The sequence below is a fragment of the Ornithorhynchus anatinus genome, chromosome 12 (genome assembly GCF_004115215.2).
Source record: "Ornithorhynchus anatinus isolate Pmale09 chromosome 12, mOrnAna1.pri.v4, whole genome shotgun sequence".
In the NCBI taxonomy this organism is placed as follows: domain Eukaryota; kingdom Metazoa; phylum Chordata; class Mammalia; order Monotremata; family Ornithorhynchidae; genus Ornithorhynchus; species Ornithorhynchus anatinus.
This window is the reverse complement of record NC_041739.1, coordinates 53,032,683-53,056,841: the sequence shown is the minus strand read 5'-3', so window position 1 is coordinate 53,056,841 and position 24,159 is coordinate 53,032,683. Positions and strand designations below refer to the sequence as shown.

Here is a 24,159-nt window from a genome sequence, read left to right as displayed (position 1 = left end):
CTTCCAAGGTCTTAGTACAGTGCATTTTCTGTGCACACAGAAAATGCTCAATCAATACCATCGATTGATGATTGATCCACTCCCATGGCTCCAGTTACCTCCTCTTTGTGGATAACTACCAAATCTACCTCTTTGCAGTCTCATATTTCTGCCTGTCTCCAGGACATCTTGAATGGAAGCAGTGTGACCGAGTGGATAGAGCATGGGCCTGGGAGTCAAAAGGACCTGGGTACTAAGCCTGATTCCACCATTTGTCTGCTGTGTGACCTTGAGCAAGTCACTTAACTTCTCTGTGCCTAAAATATCTCATCTGTAAAATAGGGATTAAGATTGTGACCCCCATAAGGGATATGGATTGTGTACTACTTGACTTGCTTGTATCTACCCCAGTGTTTAGTACAGTGCCTGACATGTTAAATGCTTAATACTTTTTTAAAACAGTTCCACCAGCACCTTAAACTCAATATGTCAGAAACTGAACTCATCTTCCCTCCCAAAACCTCTGTTTTACCTAACTTTTCTATCACAGTTGACAATGCTACCGTCCTCCCCATCTCTTAAGCCTGCAACCTCAGAATTATCTTCAACTCACTCTCCCTCTCGTTCACCCCCATATTTAGTATTTTGCCAAATCTTTTTTTTTCCTCCATGACATGTCTTGAAGCAGCCACCATATTGGTCCAGGCATAGATCATATCCCAGGTTGAGTGCTGATTTAGTCAATCAGTTGTAGGAATTGAGTGTTTACTGTGTGCAGAACAATGTATTAAGCTCTTGGGAGAGTACAATACTATAGAATTAACAGACATGTCCCCTACCCATAATGAGCTCTCAGTCCAGGGAGGATGACACTTATTAATATGAATAAGTAATTTGTAATATATAATTTCAAGATATATACATAAGTGCTGTGGGGCTGGGGGTGGAGTGAATATCAAATGTCCAAAGGTCACAGATGGAAGTGCCTAGGTGATGCAGGAGGGGGTGTGAGTCAGGGAGAAGGGGGCTTAATTGGGGCGGAAGCCTATTGGAGGAGATGTGACCTTAGTAATGCTTTGAAGATTTAGTCTCCTCATTGACCATCCTGCTAGTGGTGTCTTCTGTCTCCAGTCCATACTTCACTCTGTGCACTGGATCATATTTCTAAAATTGTGTTCTCCACCCATCTTCCCACACCTCAAAACCCTCCAGTAGTTACCCATGCTTCAGCACTTGAAGTAGAAACTCCTAATCTTTTGGCTTTAAGGCACTCTTGTTTAATCTACTCTCCTCTGTCACTCCCCTCCAACTCACTCTTCATTTCTTTTAAGATAATCTATGGTGCTGAGGTTAACCTACTCATTGTTTTCCTTTCCCACTACTGATCTCTTGGTCACACCCTTCTTCCTGCCTAGAACTACCCCAGTCTTCAATTCTGCCAGATAAAAGCTCTTGCCCATCTTCAAAGCCCTTCTGAAATAACATCTCTAGGAGACCACTTATGCACTTCTACACCACCATGCACTTTTATATTCTCTCTGTATCTCAACATTCCTTATCATTTAAAGCACTGATTCTTTTACATATCCCTTTTACTTCCTATCTGTAAATGATTTACAGTGCTCTGCACACAGTAAGCGCTTATTGAATAATAAATACGATTGAATAGAGTGTAAGGTCCTCCAGGGCCAGGATCATGTCCATTAACTCTCTTCTGCTCTTCCAATCACTTACTGTTCTACTCTGAAAACAATAGGTGCTCAATAAATTCTACTGATGGATTGATTGGGATCTGTTTTCTAATGTCACCTCTAAGACTAATGCTATTACTGGTCTTCTGTGTGACAGTGGACTAGTCCTTAGCCTCTCTGTGTCTCATTTTCTTGGCTGTAAAATGGGGATAAGATACTCTCTCCCTACCACCTAGGCAGCGAATTCTATGAGGGACAGGGATTGTGTCTGATTTGAATAGCTGTAGCTACCCCAGGATTTAACATAGTGCTTAGAACGCATTAGCACATAATGCCATAACTAACCAAGCCCCACAGAATGAAGCAGGTATTCTCCTGGATAAAGGGAGGAAAAGCAGAGGATAACTTTCCCTAAGAATTCCTGTACCGTGATGCCTGCCATTCTGCTTGCTACAGAAAAGCCTTTCCAAAGAGGAATTTTCATTTCATGTCACCACCTTCATCAGGAGATTAAAGATCAAGAAGGACAAAACCCTGAGGTTGCTTGTTAGGAAAACAGTACATTTGTGGCATCGGACATTGGAGTGATGGAGGCGAGACTGCATTTTCTGCCAGACCCTTTCCTGCCAACACTGGCATTTGCAGCCAGCCGTGGCTTTGTCTGCAGAGAGAGATATGCCTGCTAAAAAGCTCTGTTGGCAAGACTCTTGGAAAGCACGCCAGTTGTCTGTTGGACAAGGAGAAGCATGTTCCTCCCTCCAGGACAGCCTGGGAGGTGAAAGAGGGGGATAGTTATTTAACCCAGAAGTATACTTTGCCAGCAGAAAGTTGAAAACTGAAAATGAGACCTTTATTTCCTCTGTCGAGCCCTACTTCTCTCATAAAAGTGAACTCGATGGAATCTAATTTCCTTGTGTGCAGGGACCCTGCCACTTCTTTATGTTGTATTTTCTAAAGTGCACAGCACAGTACATTGTGTCCAGTGGGTGCCTAAACTGCTATTCCTACAGTACTGGTGGTATTTTCGAACTCTGTCCCCCACCTCATCAGTTTTCATTGTGTCAGTGGCTGCTATAACCTGGAGCTCTGCTGGTTATCCCAGTGAACCTTGAGAATAAGAGAGCTGGGCTCTAGTCCCAGTACTACCTGCTGGAACTGTTCTATTGGAGGTGAAAGTGTGTGATCAAAGAATCATCTAGGCCCACCTGAAATTTATTCATTCATTTGCATTTATAGAGTGCTTACTGTATACAGAGCACTGTGCTAAGCGCTTGGGAAAGTACACTTAATAATGTTGGTATTTGTTAAGCGCTTACTATGTGCCGAGCACTGTTCTAAGCGCTGGGGTAGACACAGGGGAATCAGGTTGTCCCACGTGGGGCTCACAGTCTTAATCCCCATTTTGCAGATGAGGGAACTGAGGCACAGAGAAGTTAAGTGACTTGCCCACAGTCACACAGCTGACAAGTGGCAGAGCTGGGATTTGAACTCATGAGCCCTGACTCCAAAGCCCGTGCTCTTTCCACTGAGCCACGCTGCTTCTCGACACTTCAACAATAGAATCCCAAGTAGCTTGCTAATAAGGACAACCAAGAATGGGTAGACCAACATGTCAACTACTTGCTGGTTTAGGTTTAGCACAGCAGCACTGTGCTGCAGAGACTTTGGCTGTAAATCAGTCAGTTGTATTTATTAAATAATAATTATGATATGGGTTAAGCACTTACTATGTGTCAAGCACTCTTCTAAGCACTGGAGTAGATACAAGGCAATCGGGTTGCCCCACTTGGGGTTTACAGTCTTAATCCCCATTTTACAGATGAGGTAACGGAAGCACAGGGAAGTTAAGTGGCTTGCCCGAGGTCACACAACAGACAAATGGCAGAGGTGGGATTAAAACCCATGTCCTCTGACTCCCAAGCCTGTGCTCCTGCCACTGAGCCAGGCTGCTTACCGTGTGCAGAGCACTGTACTAAGTGCTTGGCAGAATACAATATAACAATAAACAGACACATTCCCTGCCCATAATGAGCTTCAGTCTAGAGTGGGAGACAGAAATTAATATAAATCCCTAAATTACCGTTAGGTACATAAGTACTGTGGGCCTTGGAGATGGGGATGTCAGTCTTTTCATGAACTTTGCAACGTGCTGCATTCCTGCCCTCGTACTCCCTCATTGCACTCCAACCCCTGGGAAACCATGACCTGAAGGGAAAAGAGAGTGCAGGTGGGACTGCGCCTTTCCCCAGCACTAGAGATTTGTGAGCCCAACATGGGACTGGAACTGTGTGCAACCTGATTTGCTTACATCCACCCCAGCATTTAGTATGGTGCATGTCACATAATAAGCACTTAACAAATACCATAATTATTATTATTATTAGAATCAGTTCTTCATGAAGCTCATCTCTCGTTCCCTACAGGAGACTCCATCATCTCTTCAGTTTCCATTGCAGCATTTCACCAATTGCCCCCCAAGCGGTTTTTGGAAACACAACTATAGCAGAAACGATGGTAGTTTAAGTGCTTATTTGCCTCTTTAATTTGTTAATCTTTGTTCACATAACTGTATGTCTGCCTGAATAGTGTAAGCTCCTAGTGAACAGGGGAGCCTGCTTTATTCCATTCATTGTGGTCCAGCACAGTGGCACAGTGAGCTGAGGATTTAAAAAATGCTTTAGTAAAGCACTACAGTAAATGCTTAGGAGCGGACAATGGAAGCAAGATACACACTTTCTGCCCTCAAGGAGCAGAGAGTCTAAGACAAATTATTTACAAATCGTAGCTGCAACAGGAAGAACAAAGATACAGGGAGTTATAACCATCAATCAATGGCAATCTTATTGAATGCTTGCTGTATACAGAGAACTGTACTAAGGGGCCGGGAAAGTTCAGTTCAGTAGAGTTGGTGGACACAACCCTTGCCCACAAATAGCTGGCTGTCTACAGGGGGCACAGATATTAACATAAATATGGATAGAGGAAATAGAGTATTGGGTATGTATATAAATGCTGTGGGGCTGGGGTGAGCATTCAGGTGTTTAAGGGGTACACAGCCAAATGCATAGGTAGTGCAGAGGAGAGGGTGGCTTAGGGAAGGCCTCTTGGTGGAGATGATATTTTCGGAGGGTTTTGAAGATGGGGAGAGGAGTAGAATCAGAGGTGAGGGGAGGGGAGTAGAAGGCTTTCTGGAGGATGTGGTATTCTAGGAGGGCTGTGAAGATGGAGGGAGCCATGGTATAGCAGATTTGGGAGTTGGGAAGGCGTTTCAGGGTGAGGGAAACAAGTGGATGAGTAGCTGTAGGTGGCGAATCAATAGTGAAGTATAAGAATATGAGTTTGAGAACTAGTCAATTAATGGTAATTAAGCCTCTTCTCCCCCTCTAGACTGTAGAGGGCCGGGAACATGTCTACCAACTTTGTTATATTGTACTGTGCTTGGGAGAGTACAATCAATCAATAAATGTGATTGATTGAAAATGGTACGAGTGTAAGCAGTGTGGCCTAGTGGAGAGAACATGGGCTTGGGAGTTAGAGGACATGGATTATCATCCTGGCTCTCCCACCTGTCTGCTGTGTGACCATGTACAAGTCACTTAACTTCTTGGATGCTTCAGTCTGTAAAATGTAGACAAGGACAGTGATCGATCTAATTAGCTTTTATCAACTCAGTTCTGAGAACAGTACCTGGCACATAGTAAGCACTTAACAAATACCATAAAAACGTTTTCTAAGCCCTTAGTACAGTGATCAGCACACAGTAAGCGCTCAGTACATACAATTGACTGACTAGAAGCTGCAGAGGGTGATAAACAGGGGTAATATAAGATTCACAGGAAAAGGAGGAGGACGTGGAGTGGGAGAGAGAGCAAAAGTAACATTGGGAAATGAGAAGACCGGCTCCTTCCACCTCCTCCATAAGATGGGGGAAGTGGAGGAAGGTGAGTTCCTTCGGGAGGGATCGGTAGGGGAGACCTTTCCTCATCTCCCTGGCTGCCAAGTTGGAGTTGTAATGCACACGATTTAATAACTGAAGATGATTGGTGTTGGTGACCTCTAATTATAGGGTATTTTCTCCCTCCCCTTTGGCTTCCAGGAAGCCTGGTAGATAGTCCTGATTAAACTTGTCCAAAAATGGAATGTGATATTGTTAGCCAGTCTAGATCATACAAATTGAATCCCACCGTGGCTTTCTGACCTTTAACTTGATCTGAAGTTTTATGCTTCATTGACCACAGACTCTGTTACTCTGCCAGCAGACACGTTGGTTTTCTTCATGTGGTTTTCTATTTTCTTGTTAATTAGTGTATCATTAGAGAGGGTTTTTGCCAAGGTAACAGAATTTAGTAACAGCTTTCAGCTATATGCTGCCAGTAAGCTTGCCTGGAGCAGATTGAACCAGCTCCTTGGACTTCCTGAACTGGACGAGGGAAGTCTTCCAGCTTGGCTGACGACGCCCATGAAATGTGCTGTAGCAATGTGTTGAATCTCTCCTCATAGCTGATTGGTGTGCTCTTGATCCAGAAAAATTCTCCAGCTGTGATAGATATTTCCAGTGCCTCCTTAGTGTCCCTTTTTATTCCAGGTAACATACATTTTAAAAAATCAGATGGTGCTATGGCCCAGAAGGTACAACTCAGACATTTTAGACATAAGCACTCATAATTGATGGCATCCTGACCCTGGACTTAAAAAAATCCCTATCTCCTGCTGCCTTACTTTGTTGTTCTCCTGCTACAACCCAGCCTGCACACTTCACTCCTGTCATGCCATCTTACTCACTGTACCTCAATCTTATCTTTCGGAAACTTCTCTCCACATCCTGCTTCTGGCCTGGAATGCCCTCTCTCTTCATATCCAACAGGCAATCACTCTCCCCACCTTCAAAACCTTATTGAAGGCGCATCTCTTCCAAGAGGCCTTCCTAGACTAAGCCCCACTTTTCCTCATCTCCCACTCCCTTTTGCGTCGCCTTGATTTGCTCCCTTTGCCATTCCCCCCTCCCAACCCCACAGCATTTATGTTCATATCTGTAGTTTTATTTATTTATGCTGATGTCTGTCTCCCCGCCTCTAGACTGTAAGCTCCTAGGCAAGAAATGTCACCTTTTTTGTAGTACTGTACTTTTCCAAATGTTTAGTACAGTGCTCTGCACACAGTAAGCGCTCAATAAATGTGATTGTGAATGAATGTCTACCAATTCTGTTGTACTCAATAAAATATGATTGATTGACTGATTATTTCAAAGAATCAAGGAACCTGAACTTAAAATCAGGTTTCTGATTGTCTTTTCCATCCCTATAATGTCAAATGGAGAGATTTAAACTGTATCCATCAGTCGGTTCCTGTTTTGATGTTGGAAAGTGAAACAGGCAAAATGCCATTAACAAAGAGTCTGTGATGGTTCATTCCTTTGTGAAAGAGGCTAAGGTTATCAGTTACTTTGGAGGGAAGAGAATTAGTTACAACCCTAACTTAATCATGGGAGCTTTGTTTGGTATACCAAAGCAAAATTAGGGTGGGGGAGTCCGAGACTGAACTTTATTTGGAAATATTAAAATTAAAATATAAATTCCACTTAGGATGGGTGTGTTAAGTGATTCACTTTTTCTCAGGGGTAATCCAAAGTTTTCTTGGCCCCAAATGACCTGGCAGATACCCAGTTTACAAGCTTATAAGAAAAAAACTTCTCTTTATTTACCTTTTGATGCTCATTTGCTTGTCTAGTTCACCAAATTCTGGAAAATGAGCTTACTTTCATCACTTTCCAATATACTTCACAGTCTTGGTCAGATATCATCACCTTGAAAAGTAAACAGCCTGGGGGCCCAGTCACAAAGTTTGCAGGAAGACATGTGGGAAGACTTATCCCTAATTTCCATCACGGTGTTGTTCTTGCCAACAAGTACACCTGAAGAGGCTCACTGAATATAATCAGTTGTACTGTGAAGTGGGAGGTGCGTTCTTGAAAGCCCTGAGTTAAGGATTCATCTTGTTGTTGTTCTTATGTCTTTCGCGTGGTCAGAAGGACTTTCCCTAACTCCTCTAATGCAATCAATCCAGGGCACGTAATGAAAATGTGTTATGGCAGAACTGGGAGTAGTGGAAATCCACTCTTGTGGCTAACCTATTGTGAAGACAGGAAATGCTTTATAGCAGTAGCACTCACTACAGCTGTATCTCCACTGGTAACCTTTCTGCGTGGCCATCAACCACGCTCCCCTCCCTTGGTCTTCATGGTGAAGCTAACCGTAACCTGGGTGGAAAATGTGTGTTCTTGAATTTGCAAAAATACATACACTATATGTAGGGTTTATGCTGTTCTTTCTAAATTCCTAGGAAAAAAATTAATAAGATAATTGGATTTATTATTTCAGGGGGACACTGGTGAAAACTGAGGGAAAGGCAGTGCACTTTTTCTGAGTAAACAACAGAATTTCCTTAGGGTTAGAAGGGGAATTATGTCCCTTTTTTCTCCAACAGCTCTTGAGTTTGGAGTGTAGGTGGGATAAAAAACATAATTCGCTTAGAGTCCGGAGCTCTTGGCAGGAGAAGGGGCTCCTGGACCAACTTTCTGGCCTGGAGTTAGTCCCAGCAACTCACTTCTGGACCAAAGCACTTGAGCAGCATGGCCTGGAGGATGGAGCAAGGGTCTGGGAGTCAGAAAGTCATGGGCTCTAACCTTGGCTCTGCCCCTTGTCTGTTGTGTGACCTTGGGCAAGTCATTCACTTCTCTGGCCTTCAGTTCTCTCATCTGTAAAATGGGGATTATGGCTTTGAGTACCATGTGGGACAGGGATTGTGTACAACCTGATTAACTTATATCTACCCCAGTGCTTAAAACAGTGTTCGGCACATAGTAAATGCTTAACAAATACCATTATTATTATCAAAGTGGTTGCCTCTCCCTTCATCCCTCCATGATCACGATTTTCAACTGTTCTCTCTCCAGTGGCTCCTTCCCCACTGCTTTCAAACATGCTTATATCACCCCATCCTAAAAAATCCCTTTCTTGGCCCCACGATTTCCTCCAGTATCACCCCATCTCCCTCCTACCATTCCTTTCCAAACTTCTTTAGTTAGTTGTTTACACCCATTGTCTTTACCTCCTTTCTTCCAATTCTTTCCGTGACCTCTTCCAGTCTGGTTTCCACCCCCCTTCACTCCACAGAAACTGCTTTCTTGAAGGTCACCAGTGAGATCCTTTTTTCAAATCCATTGGCCTCTACTCCATTCTAATCCTCCTTGACCTCTCAGCTGCCTTTAACCAAGTGGACCACCCTCTTCTCCTGGAAACATTATCCATCCTTAGCTTCACTGACTCTGTCCTATCTTGGTTCTCCTCTTATCTCACTGGCCACACATTCTCACTCTCTTTCATGGCCTCCTCCTATGTCTCACACCCTCTGTATGTGGAAATCCCTCAAGGATCAGTTCTGGGTTCCCTTCAACATCAAGTCCCTTGGAGACCTCATTTGTTCCTATGACTTCAACTTCCATCTCTCTGGGGACGGTTTCCAAATCGACATCTCTAGCCCTGATCTCTCCCTCCTTCTCTGCAGTCTTGCATTTCCTCCTGCCTCTGGGCATTTTTTCAAGGATATCCGACCAACACCTCAAACTTAACATGTCCAAAATCAAACATCTTATCTTCCCACCCAAACCCTGTCCTCCCACTGATTTTCCCATCTCTGTAGACAGCATCCCTGTCCACTCTCCCTGTTTCACAGATCTGTAACTTTGGTGGTATCCTCGACTCATTTCTCTCATTCCAGCCATGTATTTAATGTGTCACAAAATCCTGGCAGTTCAACCATTACAGCTTCGCTAAGAATCCACTCTTTCATCTCCATCCAAACTGCTACTATGTTAATCCAAGCATTTTTCCAGTCCTGCCTTGATTACTTCATCAACTTCCTTGCTGACCTCCTTGCCTTCTATCCCTCTACTGCTGTCCATACTTTATTCAGTTGCCCAGATCATTTTTCTACAAAAGCATTTAGTCCATCAATCCCCACTCTTCAAGAACTTCCAGTGGTTGCCCATCCACATCAAACAAAAAGTCCTCACCATTGATTTCATTCATTCATTCAATAGTATTTATTGAGTGCTTACTATATGCAGAGCACTGTACTAAGCACTTGGAATGTACTAATTGGTAACAGAGACAGTCCCTGCCCTTTGACGGGCTTACAGTCTAATCGGGGGAGACAGGCAGACAAGAACAATGGCAATAAATAGAATCAAGGGGAGGAACATCTCATTAAAACAATAGCAAATAAATAGAATCAGGGTGATGTACATCTCATTAACAAAATTAAGTTTAAGTGATTTTAAATCACTTAATCACCTGTCCTTTCCTATTTTACAATGAAGCTTTCCTACTACCACCCAGGCTGCACACTTCATTCTTCTAATATCAATCTACTCACTGCACCTCTGTCTCGTCTATCTCACTGCTGACCTCTCGCCTATATCCTGCCTCTGGCCTGGAATACCCACTCTCTTCATATTCGACTGACCATCATTCTCCCAACTTGAAAACCTTATTAAAAGCACATCTCTTCCAAAAAGACCTTCTCTAACTAAGCATTCATTTCCCTTTTTCCCACTCCCTTCTTCATCACCCTTGCACTTGGATCTATACCCTTTTTTCACCCCTCCCTCAGCCCCATGACACTTATTTAAATATCTGTAATTTATTTATATTATTGTCTCATTCCTCCTCTTTGACTTTTAGCTCATTTTGGGTGGGGAAGCGTGGTTTAGTGGAAGGAGCATGGGTTTGGGAGTCAGAGGTTGTGGTTCTAATCCCGGCTCCTCCACTTGTCAGCTGTGTGACTTTGGGCAAGTCACTAAACTTCTCTGTGTCTGTTACCCCATCTGTACAATGGGGAATAAGTACCACGTGGGACCACCTGACTACCTTGTATCTACCCCAGGGCTTAGAACAGTGCTTGTCACATAGGAAGCATTTAACAAGTACCATTATTATTATTATTATCAACTCTTGTTACAGTGTACTCTCCCAAGTGTTTAGTGCTCTGCACAGTAAGTGCTCAATAAATTTGATTGATCAGAAAGGAGGCTAGATGTCTTCTGGTGTACTTGGATATGGCCCATAGCGTTTTGGATTCCATTACTATAAAATTTAGGTGAAAATTTTGGAGGGAAACCAAATGGTACATTTAGTAAAACCTGGAATTTTCAGACAATCAAAATAGATTAACTGAATGAAAACAAAAGGTCTGCTAAGAGATATCACCCTGAAAAGGAATAGAAAACTCTCCCCATCTTTAAAACCCAATGAAAATATCTCTCCAAGAAACCTTTCCTCATTAACCTTTCATTTCCCCACCTTATTCTCCCTCCTTTCCCCATTGCCTATGCACTTGAGTCTGTACTCCCTAAGCACTTGGTTACTCATTCTATCCCCAGCCTCACAGTATTTATGTACACATTCTTATTCTCCTCTTTTTGTAATGTCTATGCCGAACTAAATTTTAAGCTTCATGAGGGCGGGGGTAATGTCTACCAAATCTGTTATATTGCACTCTCCCAAGGACTTAATTCTGGACATAGTGCTTAATAACTACCATCGATTGATTGACTTTTGGTTAAGCAAGAGGAAGTTGTGAAGCCCTTTTGGTATATCATGTGATATCAGGCTAGTAACTCTTTAGCAGAATGAGATAACCCTTGTAAGTTTTCCATTAATGACCCTAGATGTACTGGTTTAAAGGAGTAACGGGGCTCAGGACAATGCTATGGTATTAAATTATAATTTGTTTTAATCTAATCTGTATTTTGATCATTGCCACAGTTATTTGATAATCAGCATGTGTATATTGAGTGCCCACAGATGCTTCATCCTGTTTTAAGCCCTTGAGTTTTGTAGTAAATTTAGGCAAAGTTTCTGCTATCAAGGAACTTGCAATTTAATGGGGTAGAGGAAATTTATATGAGGCGTTATAAACCTTTTGGAGTAAATATTGGTAGGTGATATGTTATCTTGACGTATGCTGGACAGCAGGACTGTGTGATTAACATTTTCTTCGTGATGAATATTTCGAGTGTCGCAGGCCTCAACCTAGTTCGCAGGCCTCAACCTAGTAATGAAGGAAGGGAATGTCTTGGGTCAGGTTACCCGCTGTTTTCTCATGTGAGCAAAAATAAGCTGATAAAACACATTTCTCTTCAGCTCTGTAAATGCAAAAACTAACTTAAGCCTTTCAGGCTGTGCCTTTCTTTAAACAACAACCAAGAAAACTTGCTTGATGGTGGTTATAAATCATAAAAATTTGCTGCTGCTGCTGCCTGCTAAATGGGGGCAGGTCGTCTTTTGTTTCATTTCAATTTGAGAAGGGTGTGCTGTCAGGATTGATTACCAGCGGGTAGTGCAGTTTTTTCTGTCTCCTGAAGATAGCCTTAAATCCAGGTAATTAAACACTCAAGTCATGGGCATATGGCATTACATCAGTTAATAACAATTACAGGAAGAATGTCAGCAATTTAAATACAAAAGTCTGATGACATCTTATGGTGTTTTTTTTCCTTGCCTAGCCAAAATCCACAGCTCCTAAAACTACCTACTTTGGACAGCCATGTTGAAAGATGGAAAAGGAAATGTATTTCATTTAAAAAATAAATCACACAGCATAACTCACTGTGACCTCTCTTCTAAAGTCTCTGCTATCCTTCCTGGAATTGGCTGCATTTCAGTGCAGTTTTAATGTAGGAAAAACAAAATTTTATCTATTTGAAAGTGCTACCACTTCTAGGGTGTTTTGAGCCAATGAGTGTAATGTAACTTTTGAGAAGTGAAAACTTTCTCAGGCTGTTGAAATAATTGAGAGGGAAATGGGTGATGATCAGTGCCTTCCGTACTAGGGAAAGTAGTTTTTAAATCAATCAACAGTATTTACTGAGCACTTGCTTTTGTAGAGCAGTCTACTAAGTGCTTGGGCAAGAACAATTAACACAGTAGACACACCATCCCTGTCCTCAAGGAGCAGAAGACAGACACTAAAAGGAATTACAGATAAGGGGAATCATCAAAGTTTAAAGATAAGTACATAAATGTCAACAGAGGGAGGGAATACTTGCAATAATGTGAAAGGAGTGATTTGGCCACAATTAAAGTATTTGTTAAGTGTTTACTATGTGACAAGCACTGTTTTAAGCATTGGAGGTAGATTGAAGTTAATCAGGCAGAAACAGTCCCTGTCTGTCATATGGGGCTCATAGTCTAATAAGGAGGGAGAGGAAGTATTGAGTCCCCTTTGCAGTTATGGAAACTGAGGCACAGAGAAGTTAAGTGCAGATAACTGGCAGAACTGGCATTATTATCCAGCACCTCTGATTTCATTCATTTATTCATTCATTCAATAGTATTTATTGAGCGCTTACTATGTGCAGAGCACTGTACTAAGCGCTTGGGATGAACAAGTCAGCAACAGATAGAGACAGTCCCTGCCGTTTGACGGGCTTACAGTCTAATCGGGGGAGACAGACAGAAAAGAACAATGGCAATAAACAGAGTCAAGGGGAAGAAGATCTCGCAAAAACAATGGCAACTAAATAGAATCAAGGCGATGTACAATTCATTAACAAAATAAATAGGGTAACGAAAATATATACAGTTGAGCGGACGAGTACAGTGCTGTGGGGATGGGAAGGGAGAGGTGGAGGAGCAGAGGGAAAAGGGGAAAATGAGGGTTTAGCTGCGGAGAGGTAAAGGGGGGATGGCAGAGGGAGTAGAGGGAGAAGAGGAGCTCAGTCTGGGAAGGCCTCTTGGAGGAGGTGAGTTTTAAGTAGGGTTTTGAAGAGGGGAAGAGAATCAGTTTGGCGGAGGTGAGGAAGGAGGGCGTTCCGGGACCGCGGGAGGACGTGGCCCAGGGGTCGACGGCGGGATAGGCGAGACCGAGGGACGGCGAGGAGGTGGGCGGCAGAGGAGCGGAGCGTGCGGGGTGGGCGGTAGAAAGAGAGAAGGGAGGAGAGGTAGGAAGGGGCAAGGTGATGGAGAGCCTTGAAGCCTAGAGTGAGGAGTTTTTGTTTGGAGCGGAGGTCGATAGGCAACCACTGGAGTTGTTTAAGAAGGGGAGTGATATGCCCAGATCGTTTCTGCAGGAAGATGAGCCGGGCAGCGGAGTGAAGAATAGACCGGAGCGGGGCGAGAGAGGAGGAAGGGAGGTCAGAGAGAAGGCTGACACAGTAGTCTAGCCGGGATATAACGAGAGCCCGTGACAGTAAGGTAGCCGTTTGGGTGGAGAGGAAAGGGCGGATCTTGGCGATATTGTAGAGGTGAAACCGGCAGGTCTTGGTAACGGATAGGATGTGTGGGGTCCATGTCCCAGGTCCATGCTCTTTCCACTAGGCGAAGCTGCTTCTCAATAGAGGAGGAAATAGGGTAGGGAGATGAGAGATTAATCAGAGAATGAACTATTGATGTGGGGAACAAGGTAAATGCTCCCTGCTGGCCTCAGACAGGATAAAAACATGATACAGGATAAGATTGCTACAAGTGATTTTTGGGAGAAATGTTCTGTGCTGGAGGTTGAAAGACTTTTGCTGAAATACTTTCACCATACAAATATTTGGAATTGCCATTTCCCTTTTTTATCTTACTGGTACTTAGTGCTTACTATATGCCAGCTACTGTACTAAGCACTGGGGTAGACACAAGCTAATCAGGTTGGACAGAGTCTGTGTCACATTTAGGCCTCACAATCATAATCCCATTTCACAGTTTTGGTAACAGGCTCAAGAAAAGTGAAGTCACTTGCCCAGGATCACACAACAGACAAGTGGCTGAGCCAGGTTTAGAGCCCAGGTCCTTCTGACTCCCAGGCCCATGCTCTATCCACTTGGCCACACTGCTTCCCAAGAGTGAATATATGTGTGAGTTGTAAAAGTCAGCAGAGCCCAGGCCTTCTGGGATCGCCTCTACTGTTTTGCAAGTGGCCAGTCACCTTTGCTGTCACTAGTTGGTTCTAGGAACTCAGACAAAAAGGTATCCTTCGAAGTTGGTCAAGGCCAGCAAGCTTGCAGTGGAAGTAGCATTTGGGGTAGAATCACATAGTTCATGGATTCTGGATTCTGATAGCATCCCAATGCAAGAAGATTACAGTCTAATTTAAGTAGACCTGAATGTTTGTTAAGGACAGTAGTGATAGCAATACAGATTACAGTTAATGTATAGGTACTGAAAGGATCACATTATAAGTCCACATTAATTTGGCATTAGAATGTATTTGAAGACTATCTGGAATGGTGTGAGAAAGTAACATTTACCCAAAAACTCTGTGTGCATTTTTGGGAATGGGAAAGTTGTTGAACACCAGAGGTTAACTAAGAATGATAATCGAAGGGGCTGGAGCCAAAAAAAACAGAGAAATATAAAAAAAATCCAGTGCCTTTTGTTGTAAACCCTCAGTATTTCTCCCAAGGCAGAGAGAAAATTTGTCAGAGAATGAAAAACCAAAAGGACTCAACTCTCTTGGGTTACCCATGTAGGGCTAATAAAGTGTGTGCAAATCAGAGTACCAAAGCAGTGCGCAGTTCCAGCCTATGAAAATAAGCTTCAGTCCCCTGCCCTTGTGTCTGGTGCTACAAAAGCTCCTGGAGTTTGCCCACATAAAGCTCAGTGGGTTGTTGTGGACTTCAACAGCAGCTTTTGATTTTTGAATTGAAGCGTAGTGAAAGTAGACTTTCCGAGCTGATCTTTGGAAGCCAGAAGTGATTAGGGAAAGCCAGTAGAGTTCAGACAGGTGGAGAAAGCTGAGTGTATCCTTCACTCTTTAGCTACTGTCACTAGAAGTTGGGAGCAATAGATTGCACTTGTACTCTCAAAACATACTGTCTTTGCCTGCATGTTCTCTATAAGGTGGATTTAGACCATGCTCAGCTTCCTTTCTCTTCCTCCTTTCATGGTTTTCCAAACACCTTAGAGCACCAGCCCCCCTTTGGGGACATCTGACAATGTCACAGGAATATCCTGAGACACCGAAAAGCTTAGTGAATCTTGGGGTTTGGAAGTGTGAGCATTTTATCTCTGTTCTTCTATTGTAATCACAGTAGATAGCAGTAGGATTTCTCCCCAAATAAATAAAGCTTTCTACAATGTAACTCAGGATAAAGGTGGTGGTAAACTGTGTTTGATAAAGAATGCACTCCATCAATCAATATACCTCAATATAATACAAGATAACCCATGAGTTATCTTGTCCTAGGCCAAGGGAAGAGTGGTGTCTATTCTTGCTTGGGTGTGAGGGCAGGTTCATCCAACACATGCCCCTGGAAAAGAAAGTGGCAAGGGTAATTTTGTGATTCTTTGGCGCATTTAATGTGGCTATAATTGCAAACAAAAATGCACGGGGACACTTCAGACAAGTACTAATGCTAATGATAATTATGCTATTCGTTAAGCTCCTACTATGTGCCAGCACTGTTCTAAGTGCTGGGTCGAATACAAGCTAATTGGGTTGGACACAGTCCATGTGCCACATGGGACTCAGTCTAAATCTCCATTTTACGATGAGGTTACTGAGGCACAGGGAAGTGAAGTGACTTGCCCAGGGTCACACAGCAGAAATGTGGAGGAGTCAGGCCTAGAACCCAGGTCCTTCTGACTCCCAGGCCTATGCTCTATCCACTATGCCATATACTGTTTTCTTAGGCGTGGCCTCTAAGAGTTTTGGAGCTCAATAACTTTTGTGTTTCAGGTTCGTGGGAATAAAGGGGAAGTCCTGTATGTTTTGGACGCCAGCAACCCCCGACATTCCAACTGGTTGCGCTTTGTCCATGAAGCCCCATCCCAGGAGCAGAAGAACCTGGCTGCCATTCAGGTGAGTTGGCATCGTGAAACTGGGTGTTTTCATTCATTCATTCGTATTTATTGAGTGCTTACTGTGTACCGAGCACTGTTCTAAGCGCTTGGAAAGTACAATTCAGCAATAAAGAGAAACAATCCCTTTTTACCCTAGGACTTAAGATAATCAGGTCAGACACAGACCTTGTCTCAAATGTGGCTCACAGTCTAAGTGGAAGGAAGAACAGTTATACTATTGCCGTTTTACAGAGGGAGAAACTGAGGCACAGAGAGGTTAAGTGACTTGTTTGAGGTCACAGCAGAAAGGTGGCAGAGCCGGGATTAGAGCCCAGGACCTCTGACTTTGCTGTATTATTTGCTAGACCACACTGCTTCCAGTCAGTCAATCAGTGATATTTATTAAGTGCAGAGCACTGTAGAGAGCAGTTTGGAGAGCACAATACACCAGAGTTAGTGTTAAATACTGTTGATTGATGATACTCTTTGAAGGCAGGGAGCATGTGTCTTGGTGTTGTACTAGCCCAACTATTTGGTACAAGGGCCTAGTACTCAGCAGTCAATAAATGCCATTGATTGATTTTAGAGATGAAGATGGGAATAAAGTACATAATTGCTAGGAGTGACTTGGGTTCATGTGACTTTGGGGTTGAGAATTAATTGGGGTAGACTTCCTTGAGAAGGTAGGATTTTAAGATGGGGAGACCTGTGATCTGGCAGGATTGAAGGGGAAGAGGTTCTAGGTTAGATCTCCAAGTCCATAGAGAAGTAAATAAGGGGAAATGATCTCAAGTTAAGCAAGGTTGGACATAAGGAAAACTTTATCGACTATCAAGGTAGTATCAAGGGAGATTGTGGCGTTCCCCTCTCTTTGGAGATTTGAAGAGAAGAAACATCTGCCCTGGATAGTTTAGTCATTTAACTTGGTGGAAGCCGGAGCCTAGACCAGATGATCTCCCTAAATCCCTTCCAGTTTTAGGATTCAAAAAATAATCTCTATCTTGTAAATTGGACTGACAGTGCATCTTTAGGTGTTTATTCATATTCAGAAAATCTAATTTTTCATGACATGCCTGATACTTTTTCTAAGCTGTGGACAGCACCTAACATCTGTGAATTGTGTCCGGATCTTTTTGCCTTATTTTATTTGGAATTTTTATTTTAAATAAATAGAAAAATGTAACGACAACATTTTAGGTAGGCTAATAGACCATTTTAGAATCTGCCGCGTTGCTGAGAAATTCTTGGAGGGTTTAACTTGTCTCTATTTTACTCTTCCACATGCGTAGAACAGTGCTTTGCATTCAGGTGTTTAATAAATACCCTTGTCTGCTTGAGACTTAACTGTATTTTGGTCAGAAGTCAGTGGGCACTGGATAATAAACAATGTCTCCGTATGTGCTGACTGTCTGAATTGTTAAATCCCCTCAAGTGACACTTTTCCCAGTTGTGGGGAGTTTACCTAATAGTCTTCTCATTTTTTGATTTCTCTCTGATCTCATAAGGAACGTAGGAAAGGTTCACCTATTGTTGATTGCTCGCGACTAAGATTTCACTCTGACCATTTCTTTGGGGTTGTGAAACCATAGTCTTTTTTTTTTCTTTCATCTACTGAAGCCTAAGGGTCTAAGAGCTTGATTGGGCAAGCAACATCTGCAGTAGCAAATTTGTTTCAGTCCAGGACCAGAACTGAGCTGGGTTAGAGGGTGATGGGATCATTGTCACATGACTGAGAGTAGTATCAGTCTCTCCATTGATTGAAATTGTCTCATGAGGCTTGCATTCTGCTTTTCAAACCAGAAACTCTAGGTTGGTACAGGCAGGTCATAACGTTTCCTGCTTAACATTACGAATCACTTGGATTTCAAATTGGACCTGATATTTGGGATATTCAGGAAATTTTTTATTTGGGTTGCATATCCCTGGGGTGGAGTAAATGAGAAACATTCGTGGCTCTGTGGTTTACTTGGTGGAAAATGTCAATACTTGGTCCAATTCTTTTGGACAGGGGATTAAGAATTTGAGGTCTGTTTTGGCAGAGGATTAGAACTTCTCATTGGAGACTCAGTTACATTTTGAGTTTTGCTGTTTATTTGACTTTGGAAAATTTGCTTTGGAAATGATGACTGAAATATCTAAATTATCAAAGGAGGATCTAGTAAACAAACAATTCTCCCTCCTTGCACACATTACAATGTCGATGTATGTCGATGTTTGTCGATGTTAAATTGCACCTTCAGACTTGCTGAAATAGTATTTAACACTGGGAACAGTGGTGTCTGAGAAAGATCTGGTTTAAATTGATCAGAGACAACACCCATATGCAAAGCATCGCAGAGATAATTCCTGATAAAGTTTTTTTGGGACAAGTGGGACTAAAGGGAAAAGGAAATAAATACATAGATGCAGCATCCTTGAATGTATTGATTTTTGTGGACCAAGTATTTAAATAGTCAGATTTTGTCTATTTAACACTTTGGGCCAAGGCAAAAATGGTGTCAAGCAAAATTCAAAAAAATTCAGAAATATGCGGGGTAGCCATTGTTTCATTTTATGATGAAGTGATGATGGCTGGGATGATTAAAATGCAAAGATCTTCAACCACTGCAAACTTAATCAACAGATAAAGAGCCCAGAGAAAAAATGAAGGTACATAATTTCCTTTGCTAGACCTGATAAGGGAACATAATTAATCAATGTTACTGACTCACTCATTAGAATCCAAGTAGCTATTTTAATGATGACAGCTGCAACACTTCAGCAAAAGCCCAGTATTAACTTCTGGTCACATACACCCTCCTCCACTCCAAAAAAGATCTGATAATGAGGCTTAAACTTTTAATTTATTCAGTCAATCAGTCAGTGGTATTTATTGAGCACTTTACTGTGTGCAGAGCACTGTATTAGCACTTGAGAGTACAATATAAAAATAAACAGACACATTCCCTGTCTTCAGTGAGCTTACAGTCTAGAGGGTGAGACTGACATTAGTATAAATAAATAAATTACTGATGTGGACACAAGGTCTGGAATGGGGGGAGGAATAAAAGGAGCCAGTCAGGGTGATGCAGAAGAAACAGCTGGCTGGGACTCTGGCAACTGAATCATACTGATTGCAGGATTTGTTAAGCACCTTTTAAAATGTACTAAGCCCTGGGGTAGGTAAAAGATGATCAAATCAGACTCATTCCCTTTTCCAGGGATAGGAAGAACTGATATTTAGTCTCCATTTTACAGATGAGGAAACAGGCACAGAAAAGGCAAGTGATCTCTCCTCCTCTAGACTGTAAGCTCCTTATAGGCAGGGATCCTCTCCCATATGCTTAATAAGTGCTCAATAAATGCCATTGATTGACTGATTGGACCAGGTCACACAGCAGGCAAGAAGCGGAATTAGTATTAGAACCCAGGTCCCCCAACTCCAGGCCCATGTTCTTTTTGCTAGACCACGCTACTTCCCAAATACCTGATCACTTCTCCCACTCCCCTGAGATCTTCTTACTACCTGCCAGTAATTGTAATGGTATTTATTTAGTGCTCAATCAATCGATCGATCAATCAATCAATCGTGTCAGAGATATTTACTGAGAACTAACTGTATGCAGAGCACTGTTGTAAACACATTGGGAGCATACAGTACAATAGAGTGGTAGACACATTCCCTGCCTTGGTGCAATACATTGTACTGTGCTTCTGGGAAGAACAAAATGAAGAAATGGCACATTTCCTACCCAAGTGGGAGTTTACATTTACTTAGAATCTGAGCCCCTTATGGGACAGGAACTTGGTTCAACCTGATTAACTTGCATCTACCCCAGCACTTTGTTAAGTGCTTACTGTGTGTCAAGCACTGTTCTAATAAAATAATAATAATGATAAATAATATACTTTATCGAAGCAGATGGGGAGGATTGGGTTGGTGTCCCCTAGGATGTCCCAAATCAATTAATCAATTGTATTTATTGAGTGCTTACTGTGTGCAGAGCATTGTTCTAAGCTCTTGGGAGAGTACAGTATAACAGTTGGTAGACATGTCCCCTCCCCATCTAGAGGGGCAGACACACATTAATATACATACATAAATTACAGATATGTACATGACTGCTGAGGGAGGGGTGAATAAAGAAGTGCAAATTCAGTTCCAAGGGCAGCGCAGAAGGGAGAGGAAGAAGAGGAAATGAGGGCTTAGTCAGGGAGGAACTCTTGGAGATGGGCCTTCAATAAGGCTTTGAAGGTGGGGAGAATGATCTCTGATGGCTATGTAGAGGGAGGACACTGTAGAGGGAGGATGTTACAGGTCCAAGGCTGGACGTGGGCAAGAGGTCATTGGCAAGTAGACAAGATCCCCAGAATGAAGTTGCTGACAGGATTACTCCAAGTCAGGCCTTGTCAAGTAGGACTGTGCCCATGCTTCTCCCTGGGGCCTGTGCTAGTTAATAATAATAATGTTGGTATTTGTTAAGCGCTTACAATGTGCAGAGCACTGTTCTAAGCGCTGGGGTAAATACAGGGCAATCAGGTTGTCCTACCTGAGGCTCACAGTTAATCCCCATTTTAATTAATAATAATAATTGGGGTATTTCTTAAGTGCTTACTAGGTGCCAGGCACTCTACTAAGCACTGGGGTGGATACCACAATTCAGATTGGACACATGGTGTTCACTTTCTCGATCCCCATTTTACAGATGAGGTAACTGAGGCACAGAAAAGTGAAGTGACCTGGCCAAGGTTGCCCAATGGGCTAGTGGTGCAGCTGCGATTAGGACCCATGAACTTCTGACTTCCAGGCCTGTGCTCTATCCACTGAGCCATACGGCTTCTTGGGACCCTAGTTGGGACTCTGTTACAAAGGGGAGCTCAGTGAAGTTTGCCTCTGGCTGGGCTCACATCTCCCCATAGGCTGAAGCTTTGCTACTAAGTGAGACGTGAGGCATAAAATGTATTTTAATCAGTGGAGTCTTCCCCCAAGACTTCCACATCTGCACATTTGTTGTTTGAGATCAGTAGGAAGGTTTTGGAAAATAACCAGATAAAGTAGGCTTGTTTTTTTTCTTATGGTTTTAAGTGATAGCATAATCTAAACTGTGAATCTCAGATAATGTAGTGGATTTAGCAGGAGTTCATACATTTGTGTTGAAGGCACAGAGAGACGCTGATAATGCCCTGCTTTGTAAAGGATTTAGCTTTAAACCAGGCTTAGCAACAACTGCCAGCTAAAGTTGATGTGTCATACAGTCAAAGCTGAAGTCTGTTTCATTTGCCCCGACTGAAAGCAAATGCTTCCAATTGAACTCTGTCCTAAGGTTTACATGCATGCATGTGTGTTTGGTCTGGCAGAGTATCAGGTTTTTATTCCGTGTGTCCGTGTGGTTTAATCCACTGCTCAAGTATTTTTATCTGTGAGCTGATTGTAATTTTATGAAACTGTCTGTTGTAGACTACTGTGGAGCAAGTGGTCCTTCGTCATTAATGTCAAAAGTCTTTTCATAAATAGAATCACAGCCAACTAGAGCCTTAAATTCAAATATTCTGTTCATTAACAACCAGACCTAGTGGTGGTCTGGACTAACTCAGCCAACTGTGAGTTAGAATAATGAAATGGCAAAGGTTAATGGTAAAGGAGGTATTTACTGTGAAGCGGTAGAGTGGTTTAAAGTCATACTTAACAAATGTAATAGTGAAAGATTAGTATTTGAAAATCAGTCAACACTGTAATAAATATAGGGCAACTGGACTATCTCAGCTCAACAGGCTGAGAGAAGGGTGGAGGAAATCACCAAGTAAGAGCCAACTATGATAAAGGGATTACATTTGCATATTCCTACAAGACAGTTTTGTGAAATTCTGTTGGTGTCTTGATAACTACAAAGAGAAGATTAACTTGTTTTGCAACATAAGTAGTAGAACAAACACAGCATTAACACTCCGGGTGCCTAGGGGATAGAATTAGATTGCCAGCTTGATGTTTTCATTTTTTTAAGAGAAAGACCCAAGCTATTTGTAGCTTGGGTCATAAATAGGTACCATTGCCCTGCATCATCTAGCTAATTGTTTTACAAATATGAGGGTGAATATTTCTTAAGAATGGAAATTTCATACCTTAAGGAAAATGTAGGAAAGACTCTAGTGAGTTGGTGATATGCTTACTTTTGGGGGATGGAGGGGATCAGTACTTAAATCATTACAAGGATTAGACGTGTGTAATATCAGACCCTGGAATTGGCCACATTTAGTTCTATAAGTGTTAATGGAGAGATTCAATTTCTATTAAAAGGTAAGCTGGCGAGAATAAAGGAGAGTGCTTCCTTTTAGCCGACGATCACTATGATATGGAGAGGTCGCCTCAGAGACTGCCCTACATGTCAAATTTTCTATATTGAAGAAGAATGAATAAAATTTCTTTCCTATTCAAGCCTTCCTTTAATACCTTACTTAATACCACAGACATCTGGAAGCCTGTTTGGTCCTGACACAACTTGAAATTGTACCAGGAGGAAAAATTGTAAGAACATTAAGGTTTAATCTCAGGCAAAAAGAAAACTTATTTTTGTGTCTCTTTGGGATTTACAGAATTATCCATAAATTCTACACTGTCTCTGCTTTTCTCTGGTGGGGCAAGCGATGAACAAAAATAATCAAATTTTTGATTAGTTAACCAAGTGAATATCCCTTAAGTATCTGTTTTAATTTTCTGCAAGGGTGAACTTAGTTGTAAAAAATGGGGAAAAAATGTTGGGTTACACAGAAAACTGTCTCCTACCAGTTGAAATAGAATTTTAATCTCTTGGTTGCAATCTGCTATGTGGGTGTGTGCATGCAAGTGTGTCATTTCAATACTGAAAGCATCTATCTTGCCCATCACATCTTAATCAGTAGAAGATCCCTGCCCCCAATTTTTATTACAGTTTTTAATGGAGGAAGAGTTGAGAATATAGGACTAATACTCAATCTCTCTGGTTTTCAATGATGAAAAGATAGATGATCTTAGAATTTTAAACTAGGCAGACTAAAAACAAAGAAAAATTGGAGGGATGATGGGATCAGCCAGTAACTGAGGAACAAATTGGCATTCGTTCAACAGTTCATAAAAGTAATAATAATAATGGTCTTTGTTAAGTACTTACTATGTGCCAAGCACTGTTCTAAGCTCTGGGGTAGATACAAGGAAATCAGGTTGTTCCATGTAGGGCTCAGAGTCTTAATCCCCATTTTACAGATGAGGTAACTGAGGCTCATAGAAATTAAGCAGATTGCCCTAGGTCACACAGCAACAAGTGGAGGAGCCACTTCATGAGACTGGATGTTAGGCGGAATTCAGTAGTTGGCTGCTTTAGGAGATGGGTGACGGAGGTCTCTCTAATATTAGAACTATGGACAAATAGGATCTCATTCCTCTGACATAATCCGATAAGCAAACTGATGTGAGGTAAACTATTTTGGCAGTGGTAGGATAAGGTTAACTTGGTAAAGCATTGTACAAAGTCATGTCAGAGCTAGGAAAAAATCCTCAACTGGACTTTATAAAGATGTCCATATAGTAGTCTCATCAAGGGTGTATATTAATGTGAACTGGATGTAGGTCATCTTTGGAAATCCTAGGTGATCACGGTGAGTCTTAAGGAAGAAGATGTACAGTGGATGTACAGTGAATTGCTGTATAA

General features: G+C 42.1%; 1 protein-coding gene across 6 annotated transcripts in view; it reads left to right on the top strand.

Moving 5' to 3' along the window:
- The window catches only part of PRDM5 (PR/SET domain 5), a 146,051-nt gene that overhangs the window by 18,973 nt on the left and 102,919 nt on the right, over positions 1–24,159 (top strand). For all 6 annotated transcript variants that reach the window (XM_029076933.2, XM_029076930.2, XM_029076928.2 and 3 more), the window contains exon 3: positions 16,395–16,517. In XM_029076933.2, the coding sequence (XP_028932766.1) occupies positions 16,395–16,517 (123 nt within the window). The remainder of the gene's footprint in view (positions 1–16,394; positions 16,518–24,159) is intronic.